The 26,016-nt window shown below is 48.3% G+C and overlaps 2 protein-coding genes across 4 annotated transcripts in view; one reads left to right on the plus strand and one right to left on the minus strand.

Moving 5' to 3' along the window:
• The window catches only part of SCRN1 (secernin 1), a 61,566-nt gene extending 45,882 nt beyond the window's left edge, over positions 1-15,684 (plus strand). For all 3 annotated transcript variants that reach the window (XM_032304771.1, XM_032304773.1, XM_032304772.1), the window contains 3 exons: positions 970-1,135; positions 9,404-9,584; positions 11,690-15,684. In XM_032304771.1, coding sequence (XP_032160662.1) covers positions 970-1,135; positions 9,404-9,584; positions 11,690-11,848 — 506 coding nt within the window. In that variant the 3' untranslated portion in view covers positions 11,849-15,684. The remainder of the gene's footprint in view (positions 1-969; positions 1,136-9,403; positions 9,585-11,689) is intronic.
• A 5,368-nt stretch (positions 15,685-21,052) lies between these two features.
• WIPF3 (WAS/WASL interacting protein family member 3) overlaps positions 21,053-26,016 on the minus strand; it is a 73,961-nt gene continuing 68,997 nt past the window's right edge. The window contains exons 8-9 of the mRNA XM_032305105.1: positions 22,858-22,934; positions 21,053-21,177 (exon numbers count right to left, since the gene is read on the minus strand). Coding sequence (XP_032160996.1) covers positions 21,154-21,177; positions 22,858-22,934 — 101 coding nt within the window. The 3' untranslated portion in view covers positions 21,053-21,153. The remainder of the gene's footprint in view (positions 21,178-22,857; positions 22,935-26,016) is intronic.

Consider the following 26,016-nt stretch of genomic DNA (forward strand, 5'->3'; position numbering starts at 1 on the left):
AAATGAAACAAGATGGGATTGGGAGGGAGACAAACCATAAGTGACTCTTAATCTCACAAAACAAACTGAGGGCTGCTGGGGGGAGGGGGGTTGGGAGAAGGGGGGGTGGGGTTATGGACATTGGGGAGGGTATGTGCTTTGGTGAGTGCTGTGAGTGTGTAAACCTGGCGATTCACAGACCTGTGCCCCTGGGGATAAAAATTTATGTCTATAAAAAAAAAAAAGGAATAGTTTTAATGAATTGTAATCCAAGAGAGAAAATGTAAAGCTGGGGTCCTGTGGAGTCAAGGAATTGTTGACACATTAAATTGAAGTCAGAGCCGATAGTCAAAATGGCTCTGAATATTCTGGATACTTCTGTTTGTGACTCTCTCCCATTTCAGAGAGGATGTTCTCCAAATACCGCATTGACTCTAACCAGCAAGAGTGTACTAGAGGGCTTGCTTAGTGGAGTGTGTGTAGACTGCATGTACCTTCCTATAGATAATCATTCTATTGTGTACTACACTTGTTGAAGAATTGCTAAGTGCTCCAACAAAGAGACTTCAAAATAATATGGCTTAAAGAAAATGGAAGCTTATTTTTCTCTCATGGTCTAGATGTATATGGAGAGTCCAGGGCTGGTGGGTTGTTCTGCCTGAACACAGGACTTCTATCTGTGGTCCACTTGCAGGCGTGTCCTAGGCAGCAACAACAGGTGGGAAAAAAAAGGACAAGCCATCCTTTTTATGGGTGTGACAGGGAAGTTGCCCATGTCATTTCATCTCCCATTGGTCAGATTGGTCTTGTGGTCACACCTAGCTGCAAGGGAAGTTGGGAAATGTAGTTTGTAGCTGGGCAGTTGTGTTCCAGCTATCCATCCAAGGGTTCTGTTACTAAAGCAGAAAAGGAATGGATGGAATTTGGTTAACAACCTGCCACTGTTACAGTTTCTCTCTTTCTGTGTCTCTTTCTTTTTTTTCTTTACAGAAAGTATCACTGTGCAGACTATGATTGACATCTTACGGGACAAAGCCAGTGGCGTCTGTATAGACTCTGAGTCTTTCCTTACCACAGCCAGCGTAGTGTCCGTTCTGCCTCAGAACAGAAGCTTGCCGTGCATTCACTACTTCACTGGGACCCCAGATCCTTCCAGGTTTGTCTGAGACACAGTCGTGTTGGCAGGAATTGTGCTCTTCCCTTGAAAGCTCATCCAATAAGTGTACACTGCATTCCTGTACCTCCCCTTCTGTAGCTGAGTCACATTTTTCCATCGTGGTCCAATGTGGCCGATGTAGCACAAAGAACTTTGACTAAGGGAAGCTCTCGGCTTTAGTCACATCTTTTTTTTTTTTTAAAGTATGCTCTGTGCCCAGCATGGAGCCCAAACTCAGAGCTCACACTCATGATCGTGAGATCAAGACCGGTGCTGAGATCAAGAGTCAGACGCTTAACTGACTGAGCCACCCAAGTGCTTGCTCTTAGTCACATCATTTTTATGACATTCATGGAGTCAAATTGTTTTAAATTCAGCGAGTATGTATTGAGTTAATACCATGGGCCAAGTGTTGTGCTGTATCTGAGGGATGCAAACATAAATAACCACACAGTGAGACAGATGCAGAAATGCCCAAGATTCAGCAAAGCAATCATTTCCTATAAGTTAGAGGACAAAATGGTCCAGAGGCCATGCAGATGGAAGCAATGTCAAGTGCACCAGCTACTTCCTTAAGACATGATGTTTCAGGGAGATGCTTTCTGCCCATATACTTAGCAAAGGGGTTGTACTGCTCAGTGTTTAAGAATACAGTGTCTGAGTAGATTTCCAGGATTTTGATTTCCATGTGTCTCACTTGGTAGCTGGTAAGTTACTTAACCTCTGTAAGCTTTAGTGTCTGTACTGTGTAATGAGGATAATACTGGCTCCTACTTTGTATGCTTCTTGGGAGGATTAAATGAGGTAATCCAGGTAAATACACAGTAGGTTTAACTTCTCTTTATTAAAACTATTTCTGATTTGCCAGGCACACAGCAGCTCCATTCCCTGGTCATGTTCAGTCACATATACCACAAGTCATATCATCAGTGGCTTAGTTAGACACAACCATCTAATGGTGTCTAATTCTGTTCATTATCAGCATTTTTTTGAAATTCTGTTTTTGAAAGTTTTTGAAAAATACAGGTGCCTTGACCCAAACCTATTGTATCAGAATCTTTAAGGTGGGCTTAGGGATCTATCAACTAAGACTGATCCTCAGCCTGGAAAACTCTAGAAGACTTTCTGTTCCAGTAGTTTCACTGGTAATGTTTAGGGGGTTCCATTGGCTGAAAACCATCATTACTATTTGAATATTGGGTGTCAAATCTTTGACTGCTACCAGGAGTTCTGTAGCTGTTCAGTTTCATTCCTTCCAGCTGAACATATTTATTCTTCTCCTATTGTTTCAGGAATATAAGACAGTGACGGTGTCTATCTAGGGACTTTTTCTTAAATGACTCAGGGGAAAAGCCCGGTACCTCTCTTGACCCTCTGGCCTTACTTCTTTACTTTTTTATTTTTTTGTGTTTAGAGAAAGAGAAAGAAAGCATGTGCGCAAGTAGGGTGGGGGGAGGGGCACAGCATAGGGAGAGAGAGAATCTTAGGCAGGTTCCACACCCAGCATAGAGCCCAACTCGGGACTCAATCTCAGGACCTTGAGATCGTGACCTGAACTGAAATGAAGAGTCGGACACTTAATGGACCGAGCCACCCAAGCACCCCTCAGCCTTAATTTTAAACTACTGCCAATATCATCAAATCCTTCTGGCCGGAGCTGAATATTAAATTCAGTATAAGCTATTCTTAGTTTTTCATTCATTCATTTATTCATTCATTCACTGAGACTTATTAAGCACCTACTGTGTACAAAATATCATGCTTGTTGGGTCCAAGGGATGAAGTATGTACAAGGCAACAGGTGGTTTGGAGGCGATGATGAAGGAGCCAACATCACGGAGGAAGGATCCCTTGAGTGCCAGGCATTGCGGGAAGAGGAAAAATCTGTGAGGTGCAAAAAGCAGAAATGGCATTTTGGGCAGAGGGAACATGTGCAAATGCAAAGAGCCCTGAAGCAGTGTCCAGTGGAGGCTGAGTTTTCTTCTCTCCTCCATCCTGACTCCTCCAGTAAAGGAGCCCGGCCGCCCTCATGTAGCCCCTCTTCCGGACTCTGGTTGTGAGCCTCCACTCCACAGGGTTCCACCCAGCCCCCCAGGATGCACTCCTGTTTGATCCCAGCTGCCTCCTCTTGATCTTACCTCCCAGGGCTCGAAGCTTGGTCTCATGGATGACCCCGTTCTCGCCCCCTTTGTGGTCCACCAGCTGTGGGCGCGTCCTTCCTCCCCGTCATCTGGACTTCTGCTCATGGACTCTGACTTCGCTTGCCCCCAGCACTGGGGGCTCAGCCTCCTCTTGAGGACACTCTCTGCTGGCTCACAGGGGTACACATGCGCATGTAGAGCCCTACTTTCAAGTGACGGGAGTGCTCTGCCAATGCATTTCGACATATTCATTAGGAAGCAGGAGCCTTTGAGAGAGTGGGTTGAACCGAAGAAAGCCTGTACCACCCTTTTTGCTTCTGATGTCTCAGGCACCTGCTCCAACTGTGCTTAGAAGACAGGGCTCTGTGAGGCCGGGATGCTGATACAAAGAAATGCTGTTTCGCAGAGTGAAGTACACGGCCTTGTACAATTCTAAAATCAGGTTGGGAAATAGCCTTTTCATACTGAATATGGAAAATTTCAAGTAATTTTAGAAGAAAATTATTCACGGTTAAATTAATTGAAAAGACCTTTGAGAAGATGAAGGGCTTTCCGGAAGACATTCGTTTTTATCTTCCAGGGCTAAGTGAGCAGCATTTCTTACTGCGACCGTGAGAACTGTCACACATTCAACATTTCCATGTGTCTCCGTAATTGGGCATGCTTAACATTTTGTATTTTGTCAGCAGGAAGCATAATTACCTACTCTTGGGCTTTTAGGTAGTAAATCGGGGAAATTTTAGCTGGCTTCTGCTGACACTGAATGCATGAGAGAGATGTTTTCAGGAAATTATTTCAGAGCAGAGGGGTGGCAAACGACGATAATCCAAGAACAAGACTCTTTCTTGATCCCTCCCAATTAATATGTGGAACCAAAGGACGTGATCTGACTGTTCTGTCTTCTTCAGCACTTCTCTGCCCTTTGCTCACCGCGTTCATTACCGATCTTTCTCTTGAAATAACTTGTTCTTGCATTGTCTTTTCCTCTTTCTCCTTCCCTCCTAGCGTGTAGTAGGTATTATGCAAGTTTGAGAGCTGGATGGAGATGCAGAAGTCAGAGATTGGGAAATACAGGGAGATGCCAGAGACCTTTCGTTAATTTTACTGAGCAGGCAGATTCCGTAATAGTAATATTCTGCTGAGTCCGCCGGTGACTCGGTCGCCAACATCGTGACACCGACTGGCATTAGCGCTCCGGTTCTGACCTTTGCAAGCCTTGGCGGAAGCCGACACTTGCCAAAACTTCAGCGACATGAAGAATTTGGAGAAGGAAAGAGTAGAGAAGTCCCTTAGCACTTTGAGACTGTGACCTTTGGAGTCCCGCAGGGTGCTGGGGCCGGCGAGAGCTGATTATGTGCCTCTCTTGCCAACCCCTGTGTTCAGTGACATCACACTGGGAACTTGCCGTGGGTCACACCGCAGAAACTGGCAGACCTCATGAGTCAGAGCTTATGTGTTTCAGATGAAGCTGTCCTACTGGCACATCACCAAGAGGCTCCCACCTCTGAGAAAGCCCACAAATACTCAATGTATAGGATGGATAAACCAAGAGGGAGAGGACCCTGAAAAATGTTCCATTTTAAATATTAGAAGGCTCTTTCCCAACCCATTTCTCTAATTGTAAAACCTAGGAAACAGAGAATAGAGAATTTCTAGGAAAACAGGGTTTTGACCTTGTTTAGCTAATGGCAAAGAGCTGGGGAGATGCAAGGGACCTGGGGTGTGTGTGTACGTGTGTGTGCGTGTGTGCACACACACACGCACGCGCATTTTCTCCTCTTCTCCCAGTGTGCCAAGCTTGAGAGGCTAAATTGGATTAACTGAGACTGTCTCATCTGGTTAATTCAAATGTAGCAACGAGTGGCACTTCTTTGTTGGTGGAGATAACACCGTGAGCCATGGACACGCCAGCCTCTGTAAGTACAGCTCTGGTCCCGTGCAGGGCACAGACGCCCACAGAGCTGAGGGCCCCATGTACAATAGCAAACCTCCCATCCCATTTCATCCTGAATCTGTCCAGCACCATCTCTCTCCTCTCTCCTACCCTACAATTTTGACTTCAGAACCTTCCAGAGCGTCTGGATCCAGCCCGAAGCTTGTCCCATGCTCCAAAAGTACTAGTTCTCTTCCCTCTAAATAGAAAGGCTCTTCACTGATAGGTTCTGCTGTCAGCCAGATGTGGCTGTGACTGTGTGATTAAAGTGACTCACAGTAAAATGCCAGAGTGACCTATGCAGAGGGACACCTGCAATTGAGAGAAAACTGGCTATTCTGGGTTCTTCTGAACTTGCTTGAAAGTTTAATAGATTCATCTGAGCAGAAGCCTGTGCTGCTCCCCTGCTCTGTTATAGACTCCCCTCAGCGGATCTGCTGGGGATTCTGGGGCCCTGGGTAAGCCTGGCTTAGTCACTAAGGGACTTCCTGCACCTTCAGCGAGGACAGAGCCGTGGTTGAGGTCAGAAGTGCTAGCTGGCCGCTGATAATAAAATTCCAAATCCCAAAGCACAGAAAGGGTGTCATTTTTCTGACAATGTGTATAAAAAACCAATAGAAGGCTATAATATTGAGAAGTAGTGGGGAAAAACTGACCTCCGCTTCGGACATCTGAATTTAGTTCTCCATTTGCCACTTTGGACCAAGCACTTAGCTGCTAGGAGCCTCAGTCTTCTCATCTGTAAAATGGGATGGGAATTTTTGTCCTGCCTTATTCATTGCTGTATCCCGAGCACCTAGAACAGGTATCTGCTGCTCAGTCATCACTCAACACGTATTTCCTGATGAGTGAATGGATATATAGGAGTAGCAGGAGAACTGAAGGCAAGCACTTTGAGAATTATGATACACTATAAAATGGTAGGGGATTTCATGGTAATTTTGTTTTCCTTCCAAATGAGAAAACAAATGAAAGGAAAACAGATTTTTTTTTTTTTTTTTACACTGGCTCAGTGCATCAATCATAAGGTTTTGGAAGACAGAAAGGACAGATATGGCAAAGATTCCTCTAGGGGAGTGTGTTTCTTGGCTGTGGCTCCAAGTGTCTCCAAGGCTAACATTCTGCAGACCTCTGAGCCAGACTGTGGAAGCCATGCTGTGCTTCTTGTCATCAGACCTGAGATTTGTCTCAGGGAGAGCTGATGGTTGTGGTGACGTGGTTTCTTTTGTGCTGCTCATGGCTTCCTTTGCTTCATTGTCTCTCCTGAGGCTGGATTGTCTCTCAGAGTAGCTCAGCCAGCTTTAAACCTCCTCATTGACCAGCTGCTGGGCTGCCTTTTGTTACTGGAAGCACTTTCCCCTTCTGGTCCTATTAGCTTGTGTTCCTGTCACAGCGCACCATGGAGGAGCTGAGCGACCAGGGCAAATTCCGGGATTGATGGCTTCTCTGAAACCAAGGACAGAGCAGAACCGGCTTTCTGGATCCCCCTCAGCTGTGTCCCACATCAGAGCAATCCCTGGGACACCCTGGGAGAGCTCCAAAGTGTGACAAAGTGTGCCCTGCCCTGTCCGGGTGGCCTAGGAGGGGTGGTGCCTTATGACTCCGGGGACAGTTCCAGCTTTGCCACTGGCTGTGACCTTGGTCAAGTCTTTTACTTTCTGGGCCAATAATGAACATAGATTCGATCAGGTGGCATTTGAAAAACTACCATTTGAACTTGAAGTGTGGGAAAGTGCCAGAGATACTCCTCACCTATTTGGAAGTTTAGTGTGATTTTCTCTGAGGCTTGGCAAGAAATCAGAAGGTTTGGGGACCACTGAGTTATCCACATTCTGCTTTTTTTGGATACCTAGCCACAAATATTCAAGCCTGAGCTATAATTCCAACATTCTGACTTAAATAAATATTAGTATTATTGCCGTCTGTCATCGGCAGTAATTTTTATCCAATCTCATCCACGGGGTCACTGTGCCAGAGTGGCCTTGAAATGCAGAGTCAAGTCAAGCCTTGCCAGAGGCCAGGCCTGGGGCCAGCCCCATCGCCCAGCGTTAGCCCGTGGAGGTCACAGCTCTGACCCTTTCTGGCCAGCGACCCTGTGGCTGAAACGATGTGCACTGCACAGGCTTCGGACTGTGTGGCGGGAGCCCAGACCCCGCCTTCCATACAGACGAGACCCTGCCCACCCAGGAGGCTGCAGCTGAACGTCTGTTGGAGGACAGTGTGCTGCACACGGACTTTTCAGGAGCCCCGCTTGCTCTTAGCCCTGAAGGGTGGGGTGCTTGCCTTCTGTGGGTGGGAGGGTCGGACCCATGTACGTCCAAGAGGCTGGAGGAGGTGACCGTTGGCGGTTTGCCAGCCCTCTGTGCAGGGTAGCCCCGCTGCATCCTGGGCAGCCTTGGCCCAGTGGAAGTAGGCCAGCCCACATACCGTGTGCTTCCAGGAGAAGGGGCTGAGGATGGGTCTAGTCTCCTGTAAATGTTCGCATCCCCGGCAGACAGCAAGGTGCCTGGCACCCATCTCTAGTCAGCACCATCCACTCTACCAGCTGGGAGCATGAAGGTCTCACTGCTTTTAATTCTCACATTAACTTAGCCGGAGCCCAGTCTTGCAGAGTGACTGCTGGCTCTTTCTTCCTCTCCTGAGCCTCCTTCCCTCGATAACCCCAGGGAACCAATCTAAGAGGTCAGTTCTCATTACAGATTTTCCCCACTATCTGCAAGTTCACGTTACCCCACTTCACTTGTATGAAAGATGGACGTTAGTACGGTTCCTGTTTTCACTGCACACAAGAAATCCCGAGAGGATTTTTGCTGTTACAAAATGGTAATTGCTTCTTCGCCTTATGCCGTTTTGGCTTACGCGAGCTTTCCGAGGAACGTTCTCCCCTCAGGAATGTTCTGCTTTCGAGCAGCTGGGGAAACCTCGCTGGGCTCCTCAGACCTGGTGTGTCAGGAGTCCCCTGGGTGCCTTCTTCACATGCAGGTTCTGATTCAGCAGGAGGGGGCTGGGGCTGTAGGGGGCTGTTGATGCCTCCCATCTAAGGACACAATTTGGGTAGCCAGGGTCATTGTTTCCGGTTCTTTTCTTATCATGACACACCTGGAAATGTCTGTGGGGCACACTGGCAAGGCTGCTGTGGCCACCTCAGGCCCAGCCACCTCAGGGCCCAGGGGTCAATGTCCCAGCTCACTGCTCCCCCACCTGAGGCGTGGAATGGCTGAGGGGCACCGGCTGAGAGGAGAGAAAAGAACCCAAATCTGACCAGTACGCGTGGGAGTCTGGATGTAGTCTTCTCTGTCTTCTTGTTATTCCAGGTGCTGCCCCATGTGCGGCTACATGCAGGCCCCCCTTGGGGTCCAGGAGCACTGCCGTCGTTCAGCGCTGTTTTCTCTGGGTGCAGAGAGAGGAGAAGAGGGCTCTCCTCCTGTGTTACACTCCCATGTGCTCTCCACACTCCCTGTTGGCTTGGGATCCCAGGATGCGGTTTTTTAGAAACGTGGCTCTTTTGGGGTGTGTGTGTGTGTGTGTGTACATGTGCTCAGGTATGCACAGATACATGTGCATGCACGTGTGTGTGCTCACCCACACAGCCGCTTTCCTTAAGGTGCACCATCGTGGCAGAGAGCTGAAGGAGTTCTTGCATTAGTCACCTCCTATGCCCAGAGCTCCTCTTTCACACAACTGGGCTTCTGTTTCTCTGTAGTGTGTCCGGGGACTCTGGGAACCTTTGTGTCATCTGCCAATAGGTTACCTTAAAAAAAAAAAAAAAAAAAAAAAAAGAGATGGGTTCTCAGACCCTTCCTTTCCAGGAGGCCACTTTCAGCAAGCTGTGGTAGAGAAAGGCAGACCTCTCCCAGTGCCAGTAGATGGCCCATGGCACCCTTTCCTCTGGACACTATGTGTGTGTTTGCCTTGCTTTACATAACTAAAAGGGGCCTCTCAAATGGTTTTCCCAGAACAAAGCAAGTCTGTTTTGATGTCTCCTTGCTGTTAATAGGAGAATTTGCAGCTGGTAAATGACAGTTTTACTAAAATATTTACTAAAATATGCAGTGGTGTCTCTGTCTTGGCACCCACCCACCACCCACCGCCCACCACGAGCTGGCTCAGGCAGTGTTTGCTGAGCGGAAGGACAGTCTGGTGTCCTCAAGCCTCAAGCTCAGTTTGGCTAAAGCACCTCTCCTTTCTCTCCAGGTCCATATTCAAGCCTTTCATCTTTGTTGATGATGTGAAACTTGTCCCCAAAGCACAGTCTCCTTGTTTTGGGGACAATGACCCTGCCAAAAAGGAGCCTCGGTTCCTGGAGAAGCCAGACCGCCGGCATGAGCTGTACAAGGCCCACGAGTGGGCACGTGCTGTCATCGAAAGTGACCAGGTGAGCCTGGCACCAAGCCTGTGGAGGGGGCGTGGTCTGCAAAAGGGGAGACAGGGGAGCAGTTATGGAACTCATCACTTTCCTCCTCACCAGCTTGCCTTCTTTCAGAAATCCAGGTACCCAAGGCCCTTCCTAGAAGCCTGCTGTTAACTTTTCCAGCCAGTCTCTTGAATCCAAATGAAACAAAGCCTTTACTTCTGATGTTGTTCCAGAACTCAGTGGGCTTGGAATATCCCTCTTTCATTTACTGTTTACCTAGGAATAACAGAAATATGTGGTTCTAGTAGGGATAACTGCTTTTCTGCTGTCTAAAAATCTTTCTGTACTTTTGGGGGTACAGAGTTGTACAAGATGGCAAAACTTTACTTAAAGGTACAGTCATATGTTGTTTAAAAAAAAAAGGTAACTCTGAAAAACTTCTGGAAATGGATGGTGGTCATGGGTGTTCAACAGTGCAAATATCCTTATGCCACTGACCTTGTACACTTAAACATGGCTAAAACAGAAAATTTTAGGTTATGTATATTTTACTATAATTTTAAAAAGTTTTTAAAAAAAAGATTCCCAAATTCCAAGTTTTTTAAAAAAGTTATTCTTCTTGTGCAGCTTCCCACACCCATCTTGGCCCAAGCTTTGGTAAATGAAGTCACAAGACATCAATTCAAACAAGACACACACTGTATTTGCCCACGGCAGCCATTCGTGACAGATCATGTATAACCCCCAAGTCTCTGTTTTGCTGAAGGGGAGGGGAAGGAACATGGTCGTTAAATGCTCACTGGCCTCCCACGCATGTGTTTAACAACTTAGAACAGGTCCAGATTGTCCTGAAGAAAGGGACACCTTGTAGACAAATGGGTACCTGCCTTTGTGTGGACTGGGGGAGCTTATTTTCTCCTTCCTAGCTTGGCGGACTCTGTGAAAAGCATAGAAAGAAGGGCAACATCAACAGTAAATCCAGGGGAATCCAGAAAGAATCTCAGAGAAGGGCAGCCTTGCTACTCCTAGAATTTGCTTTTCCATGCCACAGAAACAACCATTTGGACGTGTCAAAGTCACGGTGTTTTCACATCTGCCTTCCCTGCCGAACGTGTCCCTGGAAGCATGAGCGCGGCCACCTCGCCGTGCTGGGCTTTGCTCAGGGCGGTCCACCTCGCTTCCCAACTGTGCATGTTTTCTAGGGAGGATAGCAAGCCCCGAATAAAAACGCCACTTGGTGCATGGTTTTGTGAATGTTTGGCAACTGGAAGGCAGAGGGAGAAAGGGCTGTGTGTTTGAGCTAGTCTGCATAAAATGTCAAAGAGTTGAGACCGATGAGGTTGGGTGGGCTTTGACATGGAGAAATGACCACTGGTTTGTGTCAAAGCCTTGTTAGGAAGTGGTGGATGGGTGGTGACGGCAGCTTCTCCATTCTGGGACAAATTGGGCCCATGAAAGTTTCTCACGGTCATCCGCCGTGAGTGAGTGGAAGATGAGATCTCCCCATCTCAGAATGAAAGTAAGTTGGGATGTGTGCAACATGTTTGTTCGCTGATCCATGTATTCATTCTACAAACGGCTCTTGGGAATGTCTACTGTGTCCCAGGCAGTGGAGCATAGTGATGAGCTCAGTTCTCACTCCCAGGAGATGGTGGGCTAATGGGGCATGCAGGCAAGTTGACAGACCTAACAAGACAGGAAAAGAACAGCCATGACTGAGTAAAGGCATTGACAGAGAGCCCAGAGGAAAGGTTCAGAGGGGGCTGGAGATGGGTACAAGTTGACCAAGTGCTGAGGAAGAGCAGAGTGGAGTGTCATGGGTTGGAAGAGCATAGTTAATTCAGTCTGGCTGAAGGGAAGGAGACATGGGGGCCATGGTAGGAGGGGAGGCAAGAGAGCTATGTATGTTACAAAAGGCCTTTCCTGAGTGTCTCCTGAGAGCCTGGATTTTGTCCTGAAAGCAGCGAGGAGTTAAGGATGCCAAGGGGAGAAGTACCATAACCGACCTGGCATTCTAGAATGGTCCCTGTAGCAGTTGTGGGGAAACAGATTGAACGGGGTTGGGGGGCCTCTGGGAGGCTTTCTTGTCCGCTGTAGTGACCCGCACTGTTTCCGTCCTTCCTCAGGAGCAAGGTCGCCAGCTGAGAAAGACCATGCTGGAACTAGAGAAGCAAGGCCTGGAGGCCATGGAAGAAATCCTGACGGGCTCTGATCCCCTGGACCCCACCGAAGTGGGGGATCTTTTCTATGACTGTGTTGACACTGAGATTAAGTTCTTTAAGTGAAGTAAGCATTCCGAATCTTTCCCCTTCTTATTTAAACGTTCCCACCTTACTAAATTACCAGCAAAACAAACCACTCTCCTGTGTGAGTAAAATGAGACAGTTCAGATGTGTTAAAGTCACACTCTTGCGTCCCGCCCGAAGCTCAGCAGTGACCCCTTCCCCTACCACGTAGCTTCCCTTCGTTTGCAATGTAACGCGTCTCCATCTGCCTGTCGTCCGACTGTATGACTGCTTGTGCACTTCCAGCCGCTCTCGTTGCCTCTCAGTGACAGTGGACACATTAGCCTTCTCGTGGAGGACGAGGGTTCATCGGGCCTCGGGAGGGGGCTGCACAGCGCTTAAGTGTGCGGGAAAAGCAAAATCTTTTGAAGTCTTATTCTTCCTTCCAGTACTGATTTCTTCCAGGTTGACAGAAGGCACAGGGCTCTTCTGTGTGTGCTTGAGGGAGTAGCTTCCAGGCTTCCCGTCCCATGAGTGAATGCCTGTCATGCAGAGTGTCCCCACATGTGTCTGCTGAGGGACCAAACCACTGGCGAGGAACAAAGGGAGCCCTTCTGTGGTCCCAGCTCATCCTGATTCCCGGGATCGTACTAGAGTCTCTACACCATGCTTGTGTGCGGGCCACCTGCAGACAGCCCGTGTGTGCGGGACAGCTGGTTAGTGGAGTCAGGAGTGCCCACGGGAGAGACTCCGAGGCAGCCGCATGGAGGCATATCCCCGCATCACCATGTGGCTCTCCCTGCCCAGCGGCGTGCCCACCCCTTGGATGTGGCTTTGGGTGCAGTGATTTCGGGCCCGAGGATGGCCATCTACTTCAGGATTAATTCAGTGGCTCCAGGGCATAGTTCCACCCCACAAAGCTGTGGATTTCCCCAGCTGGCGGGGAAAAGAAAAGGAGAAACTCTTGACTGTCTAGATTTCAGCTAAAGTAGCTGGAATCTGAGCAGCGATGACATTATCTCCGCAGAGACTTGAATTAAACTGATTTGTTTCCATCGTTGCATTCACGCGGAGGATTTGACTTACCACCAGAGCATAGAAGAAGAGCGTGTGAGGAGGACCAGATGGGCTCCACATTGGGAAGACAGAGGGCAAGGAGGTGACAGATGGTTGCAGAAGCATTTCGCCGCGGGGTAGCGATCCACCCCCCAGCCTTTCTGCCCAGCTCGCTCTGGCCCACAAAGCCACGTAGGAGGCAGCTGGCTCTCTCTGGCCCTTCCCGCTAGTCCCTGCAGCTGCTCTCGGAAGGTAGCTGAAGTGGGCAGGTGCGGCGTTGGGGGACTTCGCTCTGGCCATCAATACTCTCGAGCGCTGTGAGATGCTCGGGGGCCAGAGATGATGGATAGACGGGGAAGCAGGTGTAGCCACTAGTGGAAGGACAGCAGTTCCTTTACTCCGGCCTCCCCCATGCCAATGGGGCCCCTTCACACTTCGTCACTGGTAGGAACTGGCAAGTGGAAATACTGAGAGTGTTTTTACTCTTCAAAGTGACCTAGGGTTAGTGACTCTGCGCTGACCACGGTGCATGGTAGGCTGTGTGGGCTGGAAGGGATGTGGTCCCACGCACAGATGTGGGCACAGAGGGCCACGGGTCTTACCAGAACACATCTTAGGCTACCAACTTCCCTTGAAGAGGGTGGGTGTCAGAGCGCCATGAGCTTTTGGTCTAGCAGTTTTGTGAATTCTGGTTGTAAAATCGTAAACAATGAGTGGTAGATGGTGGGGAGGATGTTTGGCCTGAGAGAGTTAACAGAGCCGTTCATGGTGGCTTGTGGTAGCTGAATCTCATCCAGGGCTTTCCGTGTCGATGAATGCAGGGCCTTCTTTTAGAGGGAGCGGCCACCCTCAGTGCATCTGTTTACGGATGCTAAGGCAGAGGAGGGGGAGGCTTGACGGGGGAGGAAGGGTGACAGAGGTACCTTGCCTCTCCTAAGTCCCCCTGCTTAGTGGCTATTTAAGAAGAGCCACCGTAAAATTTCACCACATGGTTTCAGCTCCACCTGTTATAGAAATACTTGATCAGATCAGAGATACCCACCGTGATTCAGGGTTTTACCAAAAGAAGTCTAGTGAGACGGCTTCCCTTATTATGGGCTAAGCAAAGGTCATGGATAACCCATCCAGACTGTGTGTTCCCTAGCCACTGTGAAGTGGGAAATACAATGGCTACTTCTGTTAGGGGACATTTGGCCAGCATCTCAAAGAAGGGCCAACCCAAAATGAAAATTGTCTTGGCCAACACTGTACATCACAATTGTGATGCTCCTGTCTTACACCAGGGGGCATGGCAGCCCGCCATGGCACAGCTTGGCAGAAGTTCAATGGGGCTGGGATGCTTCCCTCTGGCGCTGACGGGATCTGTGTACAGTCAAACCCCCAGTAATAGTAGTAGATGAATCTTTGTGCCTTGGGGGTTGTGGGGAAAAACAAGAGAGTAAGGAGTCTGCTGATGCACCTGGACTCACTTTTTGTGACTTTTATCTACTTAGGTCAACTGCTTAAAATATGTTGTTGAATTTTGGGCAGGTTGTTGGTGAGATGTTTCTTTTTAAATGCTCCTAACAGACTCTGCTTTTGAAAAATGCTTATCACTACGTGGATGATTTCTTGACCAGGGATTGCTTTTCTAAAGGCAGTGTGGGGAAATGAATATGCAAGATAACTATGAAAGCAATGTTTAAAGGTCGGTGTGTAAATAGCTTCCTGAAATACCATTTGTGTATTCATTAAGACTTGGATGGGGAGCTGTGCATGCTTTGTGCAGAAAGAAGACATGGCCACGATGGAATTTTTCCCCTATTCCCATGCCCCATAACCAAACATAAGCTATTTCATCTTGTCTAGTAGATTGGATTTACCATAGATGAAGACACCCCTTATCCCCTCGGGGGGAAAGAGGCTACAGTAAAAGCAAATTAGCAAAGCAGAATAGTACTCTTAATTCTTGGGAGGCTGGTTTGGAATTCTAGGTAGAATAAGGATGTACTTGAAATTACGGTGATTCCTTAGTGCCCAGTAACATAATACACAGTGTTACCATTAAGAAGAGTCTTTCTTACAAGCTAACAGAGCAGGTATATGCATATTAGATATTAGCAGTGAAGTTCCTTCACTATTGGGTGAATCATTAGGTATAAAAAATAATTGCCAACCAGGCAAACCATTTCGCTCCCTAACTTACATCATCCCACATTGGTACAGGTGTTACACCACCCTGGCTGGCCCAGCAGGGAAACCAGGTGGGACCAATGTGCCCGCTAGGAAACCACGAACTGCATTCTCAGCTAAAGAACAGTCAGGTCATTTGTAAGGGAGGTCTTCAGCTGAGCTCTCAGCTTTAGGAAGGAAGCACATGGAAGAAGGAGGGAGGAGAGACCCCCCCCCCCATGACTATTCTTGTATGGCGGGGAGGAGTGGCGGGTCACAAGCACGTGCTATCCCAGCACCACCCTGTGCACCCCCGTGGCGGTGACATTTCATCCTGCACAGTCCCAAGTCCCAGCTCTCCTCCTATGGCTTGTGTCAAGTGTGCTTTATCAGACTGACTTCAAACATTCCGAAATGTCACATGCAGATTTCTCATGGGAATGAATAGGTACATGTTTGCAATCATGTTGTGAGAAGTTAAATGTGTGAGCTGGAAAATGCTATTGGCAGGGAATAATAAAAAAAGAAAAATCTTTGTGTTTCCTGCAGTGGGAACTGACCATGTAGTCTTAACAGCCTTTTGTACAAACACCTATGAACCAGATAACTTCCCTCTCCAGTGCTTGCCCTTGGAATTGTCTCTGAATACATCAAGCATACAATAAAAGAAAAAACAAAAACCACTCAAATGAATATCCTTGTGTTTCATGAATAAATGTGGACATCAGTCACAAAATAGAAAATGTACGAAGGGGAATATATTTTTCTGACTGGCATCTTCAGAAAACCCAGTCAGCTCAGCGTTTCCAACGTGGTGTACCATTCTGTGGATAAGTCACTCTTAAAAATAAATACCAAAGCACAGTGAGAGACCACTTCACACCCATCGGAATGGTTACTATCAAAAAGCAGAAAATAACAGTGTCGGCGAAGCTGTGGAGACACTGGAGCCCTTGTACAGTGTTGGTGGGAGTGGAAAATGGTGCGGCTGATATGGAAAACGGTATGGCCGTGCCTCACAAAAGTTGAAAAGATAGAATTAGCATATAACCCAGAAGTTCTGCTTCTGAGTAGATGCCCAAAAGAACCGAAAGCAAGGCCTCACACCCCTGTTGATAGCAACATTATTCTCAATAACCAAAAGGTGGAAACAACCCAAGTGTCCATTGATGTTATTCTGAGGGAAATAAGCCAGGATCCAGAAGACAAATACTGTCTGATCCCACTTACATGAAGTCCCAAGAGTAGTTAAGCTCCTAGAACCCCGGAAAGTGCAATGGTGGTTGCCAGGGGCTGGGAGAATGGGGAATGAGGAGTTGTTGTCAAGGCAGTAGAGTTTTAGTTTTGCAAGCTGGTGAAAGAATTCTGGAGCTTGGCTGCGTAATCCTGTGAAGGTACCTAACAATACTCAGCATGGTCATGATGGTGAATTTATGTCACGCATCTTATACCACAAACAGAAACCACACTAGAAACCGAAGTCCCGGTTGCCAGAACATCGGTGCCATCTATGCCAAGCATCTTTATATATAAGCCATGGCACTGCTACTAACTAACTTCACTGACGAGAAAGGCTAGCTGTTCCCACTCCCATGACCTAGAAATGCCACACTGCTTTCATGATTCGGTCTCCACGGTGACAGGCAAAAGGTAACTGAGTATCTTGTTCATGAAGATAGGACTTTGTCCTTGGTACAACTGACTGATGTCAAGGTCAGAGAAGACAACCGCCCCATTTACATGACCAGGAACGGCTAGCTCTTTAAACCTTATTTCCAACTCTTTTTTCAGAAACATAACATTCTCCCACAAAGCTCCACCGTGACCACACGTTTGTTTGCTAGGGCTGCTATCATCAAATACCACAGAGTGCTTGGCTCAAACCCCAGGAATGGATCGTCTCACAGTTCTGGAGGCAACAAGTCAAAAAACAAGGTGTCTGCGAGGTTGGGTCCCTCTGAGGGCTGTGGGGGAGAATCTGTCGTACGCTTCTCCACCAGCTCCTGGTGGTTTGCCGGCCTGCAGCTTCACCCCATCTCTGTCTTCATCTTCACATGGCATCACTGTGTCTGTGACCAAATCTCCCTTCTTACAAGGACACCAGGCCGACTGGATTAGGGCCCACCCCACTGTATATGGCCTCCCCTTAACCAATTACATCTTCAACAACTTTATTCCCAAAGAAAGTTACAATCTGAGATGTGGGGTTAGGACTTCCACATACGAGTTTTTGGAAGACATAATTCAGTCTGTAACAGAGCAGCTTTGTGAAGGATGTGCAAATCCCTGGGGCCTGGTGTGAGAATTTGGAACTCACTCCTGCAAGTCATAGGTACAGCCCTGCTCACGGAGCTGCTTCCCTCACCCTCGTAGCTGCCACCTCTGCCCCACATCACTCCATCAGCGGTTCCTAAAAGTATGGCTCCTTCACCTCCGTAGTCCGTGGCTTTGACCCTCCTCACCCCCTTCATGGATTATCTTGGGCCATTGCTTTTCTTCTCCACTCAGAATGGCCCTTTTGGTAGGGAAAGAGCTTCTCTCTACCTCTGCTAATAAGAGCGGCAGATAAAACAAATCGGGTCCTTCACTCATTAGGAGGCAGTATGTGGCAGCGAACTTTGAAATGAGTTTCTAGATGAGACTTATTTCTGGAACGTCTATGAATTTTAATTACTGTTCTCTCCTTGCTATCCAGGAGCAGAGCCAGTCAGGGGGGTGCTCTGAGCCGCTCTGTAACAGTTGAAGTGGAATGCCAGGGTATAGCCAGGGTGAGCTGTCTGGGACTCAGCTGAAATGAGCAAACTTGTACCCTAGAGTGCGGGGTGTGCTCATCCCAATTCACTCTTGGGACCCAAGAGTGAAGGGCTTCTTTAGGGCTTATGTCACTACATCTTGACCACTACATGCTTAGGTCCATATTTGTGTCCCTGTTTTACACATGAGGAAACTGAAGCACACGCTGGTTATGTAATTTATATCCCCAAACTTGTAAGAGGCCAAATAGATCTATGTTTGACTCTAAGCCAGCTGACCTAGCAGGTGAACGTCATCTCCCCTGCACCACATACCAAAGAGGCCACCTGAAAATACTAGAATGGTGATTGAGGATACTGCCCCATACAGATGTTTTGAGGGGTTCGCTAAGTTGGGGCAGGTGCTCAGTGCACTTTAGATCAAAAGCTGTTCCATTTTAACACAAATTAGGGGCATTCTATAAGCAATACTCTGCCCATTTTCTATGAATAAAACAATACAGTGTTACCTATTTTTTTTAAGAAAATGCATTTCAGACATATTTTCCCTTGGATTTCCCTCAATACCCATCAGTTTAGTTTAGCTACAAAAACCAGGAACATATTATTATTATTATTATTATTATTAAATATTTATTTATTTGGCAGAGTAAGAGAGCAGGAGCAGGGGGAAGAGAGGGAGAAGGTGAAGCAGACTCCCGGCTGAGCAGAGCGCCTGGATGTGGGGCTTGATCCCAGGACCCTGGGATCATGACCTGAGTGGAAGGCAGACGCCTAACCATCTGAGCCACTCAGGGGCCTCAAAACTAGGAAAACATTATACAGGTTAGTTAGAAATGTCAGCTCAGAAAAGAAAGGCCTCGTTTCAAACACAGTGTGTCACAGCTGGCATTGGGCTCTGTGTGAGTACCCTTCATGTCCCATCCTTTTTTTTTTTTTTTTTTAAAGATTTTATTTTATTTGACACAGGGAGGGGGGCAGAGGGAGAAGCAGACTCCCCACTGAGCAGGGAGACTGATGTGGGGCTCCATCCCAGGACCCTGGGATCATGACCCGAGCCGAAAGCAGACGCTTAACCGAGTCACCCAGGCGCCCCCGTGTCCCATCCTTCTTAGAAGCCCTTCTAACCCTGAAAAATGGTTGGCTTCGGTCAGTACTCGTGACCCTCGATGGGTTTTAACGAGGACACGGGCAGAAGCATTTCCACTTATTAAAGTTTATTAGATACAAAGAAATGAGTCTGCAGAGGGCACATCAATAAATATAAAATACATATGAAACACGGGGGAGCCACAGACGACGGGGTCAGTGAGAACACTGGAGAGTGGCAAGAGCTCTGGAACTCGTTGGCTCTGCGTGAGTTTATGGTCAAGGGGCTTGAGGTCTGTCCTGCCAGCGGACACGCTGAATTCAGTGACGGGTCTCGAGGAGAGATAGGAGGCCAGATTCCTGAGATGTCTCCCTAGCTGCAGTTTCTGGTTTCTGCCCCTCCCTCCCCTCTGTCCTTGATAGGTTTTGTTTTTAAGTTCTATCCCAGGGGTGTGGAACGTGAATACATAAACACCTCATCGGGGCAGCCAGTCTCCTCGGAAGGTGGACTTGCCTTTGTCTTGGGCTTTCTTCATCATGATAATTAAAACCCTTGTAATTATTTTCCTACAGCTGGGAGGGAGATGGAGCGGGTCCCGTTATAATAAAGAAATCCCGACCTTTTGGAAACCTTCCAGAACCAATAAAACCAATCAGCTATGCCCAGAGCTGCTGACCTGCAAAAGCTGCTTTTCCAATTGGGTTAGCAGTGACAATTTGGCATGACTGATTCCCCAGAGAAGGGCACTTGACCTTGCTCGGCGGCTCCTCTCTGGAATGAGAAAGCACAACAATGTAGGATGCCATCTTAGTCTTTAGACAACAGCAAAGTATACGCAGTCACGTTTGCCCAAACCCTCCTAACCGGCTACCTGTTCTGGATGGTTTGGTCTGGGCACGGTGTCCTTCAGGTCTGAGCACATGAGTGGGTTGTTCCAAAGGACACTTGTTTTTCCACCACTCTTTCTGCATCCGCCCCCCCTTTTCCTTTAATCTGCACCTATTTTGAGCACAGACCTGGGGTCAGTCTGTTTCATTCTATTTTCTCTCCTTCCCTTCTTACAGCTTCCTCCAAGGACGGGGGGCATCTGGGGTCAGGTGCAAGCAAACACACACTTCCACTTCCTTGCCAGCTCCAGAAAAAGGGTGTGAGAACAGCAGCCAGAGCCCTTCCCGACCAGTTCCATATTCAGGGGTGGCCGGCCTTGGGCACTTCACCCCAACAGAGAAGTGCGCCCCCCACAGGGCAGGGGGAGCTCTCAGACCCATCAGGCCCTCTTTAGTTTGGAAGGGAGCTGCGTTTGCCGGGCGGGGGCTGCCAGGCTTCCTAAGCACAGGAGTGAGGCACCAGGTCAGTGAGGCAGATACTTGGCCAAGAGGCTTCTGTCTACATGTCCTCATGTCCTAGTTTCCGTGAAAATCCCACTCTTGGGGAGAACAAACAAACAAACAACCATCTCTGAGATAGGTTTCTAACTTGCAGAAAAAAAAAATACCCAAGTCTCATGAATCTTGCCTTACCCTGGAAGCCAGGAAGGAGTTGGGAACTTAGGCGGACATGAGGAAAGCCAGGGGCATGTGGGAACTGGGGGCACTGTAAACAGGAAGGGCATTGGCTACTTGTAGGAGCTTTCTGTTACAAAAGGGCCCTGTGCTTGGCATCGGAGGGGCCAAGCCCACTCTTGCCTTTCTTTTGGGTCATATTTACATGAGGCAGAAAAAAAAAAATCCCTGTACTGCAAAATGGAAGCGAGACATGGCATCTCGTTCCCCGGAGGCTGTGTGGCCTTATCTGGGCGTGGGGACACACTGCTCTCTCTGAGCTGCAGCGTTTATAAGGCATTACTGGGTTTGATTTTGCAGTGTGTGTGTGAGGAGAATATAGAATCATGCCGATAAGAAGCCGCTGTGGGGACTATGACTTTGGGACTACTTGCAAACGAGGAAATCTTCTAAAGATGGTTCAGAATCTAGGAAGGGCCAGCCCACACGCATTATTTACAGTCATGGAATGGACACCACGGGGCGGGGACAGGGCGCTATCGGTGTGATGGATGAATGCCAAGATGCATCCTTGGAAAATGGAGAAACATAATACGGGTGTGGTTTTTTAAAATTATGCAAATAAGAGCTGTCATACTGATTTAAAGCCTGTGCAAACCACGTATTTACAATAAATAAATGCTCCACTTAGAGCTTGCATGTTAAATGAATTGCAACTTAAGTATGGCGAGGCCAGACACGTTCTCCTGGGGACGCCCATCTGGCGATGTGGACCCCCAGGCGGCTCACAGGACATTGGCTTCCTCTGTCTTCTCACCGGAGTGTCTTTAGTGATAACTGTGGAAAGACAGGAACATTACCAGGGGGATCTGGAAGACTACACACACACACACACACACACACACACACACACATCTCCGCGGCTGGGGCACCACAACCTTCCTGCATTCATACGAGGCTGCCAGGGTCTGAGGGTCCCATCAGATGCAAGGGGCTGATTTTGACCCAGGGGTTTTGGGTGGTGAAAGGGATGAAATGGGACAAAGAGTTGATGGCGTCTCAAGACGTACCGCCATCTTGGAAATAGACATAAGACCAAACACCAGCATGTGACAGAAACTCAAGAAAAACTAAGAACTTGCTGGAGATCCCAAGACAAGGCAAAGGTAAAGACAAAGGGCCCCAGGCCTTCAGATTTCCAGCCCAGGACTCCCACCCATGCACAGATCACTTGGGTCTCTCTGCCGTAAAAGAAGAGTGCCCCTTGGGGGGCAGTTTACCATGTCTAGAACCCTGTGAGCTCTCTGGGTGACTGCTTTTTGTCTCGCTGACGTGACTACTACCTCCCAGAGCGGATGCCTGTTAATTCTGTATATAGTCTCCCTGTTTGCTTTTGCCCTGTGCTTATCTATTTCTCCCTTAACTGCAGTCAGACAGCCGTTTTGAGCCTTTGATCGTCTGCATGATTATCCCAGTTCTTAGCTCAGCTGTGGTTAGAAAAGGTGGTGCTTGTCCTCCTGCAAGGAACTCATCCCCATGTCCAGGGCCTTGTCCCCTTCTCACGTTCCTTGCTGTGCTGTTCCAGGGGGCTGCAGGAGGACCCAGCTGAATGGCAGGCCATCCCCTTTGCCACATAGAACTCTGAAACAGGAGGAGGCCAGGGTACAACTAAGGGCCTTTATTTATTTATTTTTAAAAAAGATTTTATTTATTTATTTGACAGAGATCACAAGTAGATAGAGAGGCAGGCAGAGAGAGGAGGAAGCAGGCTCCCTGCCAAGCAGAGAGCCCAATGTTGGGCTCGGTCCCAGGACCCTGGGATCATGACCTGAGTGGAAGGCAGAGGCTTTAACCCACTGAGCCACCCAGGTGCCCCAACTAAGGGCCTTTAAAGATGAGATCCTGTCTTGAGCAGATGTCATCTCGGCCTGGGGTTAGGAGACCGTCTGTCCAAGCTGCCTTGTGTGAGAAGGAGGACATTTTTTCCAAGACTGTCTTATCCCACAAGAACCCGTCTGGTTTCCCTCCCAGCTTCCAGGACTTGAATCGTGACTACATTTGGCCAAAGGAAATGATCACGTTGATGGGAGAAAAACCCCCACGGGGGCCGTGAGATACCCTGTATTCCACAGACAAGACAGAACCCTGACTCACGCTTGGTGCACATCGCAGAGTAGTATCTGATCCGGCCTCCCCAGCCACTGTGACCAGGGAAGAGGGAGCGGCGAGGGAGTGGGGTGACCCCTAAAGAAGGGCTCCAAAGGGCTTCTGGGTGGCCAGCCTTGCTTCTGGAGGTGGGGGGATTCTGGGGAAGCCCCCCTTTCCCTCTTCAGAGTTTGAAACTGTACGCATTTCATTCTAGCTGGAAACAAAGGTACACCAAACGGCTTTCCCCAAGGACAAAAGAATCTGTGCAAAGCATGTAAAGCTTTAGGGACAAAGCACACTCTCTCAGCATTTCTGGGCTCCCTGAGGAGAACTACTGCTGTTACGTTCAGAGACCTGAGGAGGTGTTACCTGAGAATTTCTGCCTTTGATGTCATCTGAGCTCTGCCCTGTGGCCTCAGTGGGCAGCCAGGGACCAGGCGTGCGGCCTGAAAGAAACAGGAAGGATCTCAGCGGTCTATCGGCCCAGGAACCACTGCATGCTTCGCTGAGAAACTCAGACTCCGCTGGCGCTCAGAGCAACAGCAGAGGGACGGAGGGTACCAGGAGCCGGTCAGCCTGAAACCTCCAGGCTCCTCCCCGCCCTAGGCTGAGTGTTTCCACCCACTGCTTCCATGGCCCAGCCTGGATGCAAAAGCATCTCGTCCAGTCTGCTGGAAGCGGAACAGGTTGTCGCCTACATGCACGTGACAGCTTCTTAGCTCAGAACAAGCCACCATTTCCAGAATCGCTCATTTGGCCAGTAAGCACTGTGTGCCAAGCGCCGTGCTAGGGTTGGTTAAAAAAGGGAATAAAAGGTAATTATATGCTGAATAAATGATGCTTTCTTCTAGGAGCTTGGATTCTTTCTTGAGCTCATTCTCTAAAATGTATTTTGCTTAAATATCACACAAGTTACATATAAATATATTCTCATAATGAAGGGGTCAAAGAATATAGAGGGAGACAATAGGGAATAAAACACCTGAGCAACCCCAAATGCCTCTTCTTTGCCTAATCCCTGTTTCTATCCCAGAGTCCCCACTACTCGAAGCTTGCTGTTTATCCCTCAGAGCAGCCTGAGTGACCCCAGCTGCGGCCTCCCGGCACACGGATGCCCCTCTGCCCCGGTGCTGAGCACAGCAGCCAGATACGAAAGCCTTCTCTGAACTGCGAGGCTTAGAGAAGAAAGTCTGTGCCAGGACTGAAGGCGCAGAGGCCTGAGGGCCAAGCTGGCTTCCAGGTTTATTTTTTCTCATTTGTCAACCAAGCCAGTCTGTGCCTTTATCCAGGCCCAGAGATACTCCATATCAGAGAAAAAGAAATCCATTCTGCAGCCGACCAACTGGAGGACAGACACTGCAGAACCTGGAGAAGGACCGGAGAGGATTCCCAGATGTGGCTGGCCGCTCAAGCCGGGTCGGAGAGCCAGCCTTGCAGCGCGATGCCTGGCCTAGGGAGGTGGGTTAGAGCAGACTGGACTCCTAGGAGAAGCAGATCTGACCGGCAGCTCTGGGCCAGCATGGTCTCTCCAAGCTAAGGGCTACGTGGCACCGGGTGGAGAGGAAGCAAGGTGGGGTGCACAGAGCACTGGACACGGAGCAGAGAACTTTAGCCCGAGCCCCAGCTTTTTTTGAATCTAAATTCAATTAACAAATATACAGTACATCATTAGCATCTGACAGAGTGTCCAATAATTCATCAGTTGCATATAACTGCGAGTGCCCAGTGCTCATCACATCCCATGCCCTCCTTAATGCCCACCACGCTGTTACTCCACCACCCCCCAACGTCCCCTTCTGCAGCCCTTGCTTTGTTTCCCAGAGTCCAGAGTCTCTCATGGTTTATCTTCCTCTCTGATTTCTTCCCATACAGTTTTCCCTCCCTTCCCTTATGATCTACACTATTCCTTGTATTTCACATATGAGGGAAACCATATGATAATGGTCTTTCTCTGACTGACTTACTTCACTTAGTATAACACCCACCCGAGCTCCAGCTTCGCCACCAGCTGTGACCAGGGGCGGCCATCCTATTTCTGCCCCGGTTGCTTCAGCTGTATATGAAAGAACCGGGCGGGTGGGGACGACCTCAAAGAGCCCTTCCGTTCTAACCCTGGGGGCCTCTCACAGTCTCTAACCAAAGGAAATGACAGGTTTCACTGCAAATGATAATTCTAGCATCTGCCAGACCTAGATGTTAGAAGGTGCATATCTGGCCTTTCCTCTCCTCCCCGACTGTCATGTCTTAGTTGAGGCTGGTATGAGCCTTGCTTACCACTCCTTCCAGACCACATCCCGCTTGTACAGAACTCAGCGGGGTCACCCCGTGTACCAGAGGGCCACGTTTCTCCTCCACAAGTACTCAGACCAAGCGCTGGCCAGAGTCTCCCTCCTAATAATTTGGAAATTTTAGAATTTTAAAATTAGTTTTAATGATTATTAAAAGTAATATGTATTTGTTACAGAAAACTTGGACAAAATTGTGAAGCCTAAGGAAAATTAAAATCACCCATTCTTCTATCATTGAGCTCACTTCAATGGATGTGCTTCTAGCCTCTTTTCTATTTGGTCAACGTCTCTCCCTTTTCCTTTCCATATAGATTTGCAAAGTCATTTCCTTGTTTAAATTAAATTTCAGTTCTATTTTATGTACTTTTAGTGTGCTGGGTGTTTTGCTTTTACTTCTCAAAGTTGTGTTTGCATTTTCTCATGTCACTGAATAGTCAACAACACTCCTTGGAATGCATGGGATTCTATCCTGTGGCTCTCCTTAATGTATTTAACCCCATTGTTGGAGATCTGTGCTGTTTTCCAGTTTTTTTATTCTGTAAATGGTTTTGCAATGTATGTATGTTTGGAGAGTCTCATCAATTTTCTTTTTAGAGAGAGAGCACATGCTTGTGCATGAGCTGGGGGATGGGCAGAGGGAGAGGGAGAGAAGCAGTCCCAAGCAGGCCTAGTGCAAATCTCAGATCAAAGATCCTGACTTGAACCAAAACCAAGAGCCAGACACTCAACTGACTGAGCCACCCAGGCACCCCGACTTTCTTGTCTATTAATTCAACAAATATTTATCAAGTGTCTGTGTGTCTGGCCCCATTCTGGGAGCTGGTGATAGACTCCAGTGCATAAAAATTGATTTCATCCCTTCCCTTCTGGGTCTTACCTGGTACTGGGGGAAACACACAGGACACAGGTGAATATATAATATGTCAGGAAGTGATAAATGCTTTGAGGAAAGTAAGAAAGCAGAGTGTAGAGAACAGAAGTCAGGTGGCAGGAAGGGCTGCTACTCAATAAAGACCGGTCAGAGAAGAACTTTCCGATAAAATGCCATCAGACCAAAGACCCACAGGACACAGCGAGTGAGTCTAATGGACATCTGGGGAAAGTGTCCCACAGAAGGAACAGCAAGTGCAAAGAGCCCAGAGCCCAGAGGTGGGAGTGTGTTCAGAATGTTTTACAAGGTGTAGGTGGTCTGTGCTGTTGGGGCAAAAGGAGGTTTTGTAGGGAGTGGGGCTGGGTGTGT

Source organism: Mustela erminea, chromosome 11, assembly GCF_009829155.1.
Source record: "Mustela erminea isolate mMusErm1 chromosome 11, mMusErm1.Pri, whole genome shotgun sequence".
Classification (NCBI taxonomy): Eukaryota; Metazoa; Chordata; class Mammalia; order Carnivora; family Mustelidae; genus Mustela; species Mustela erminea.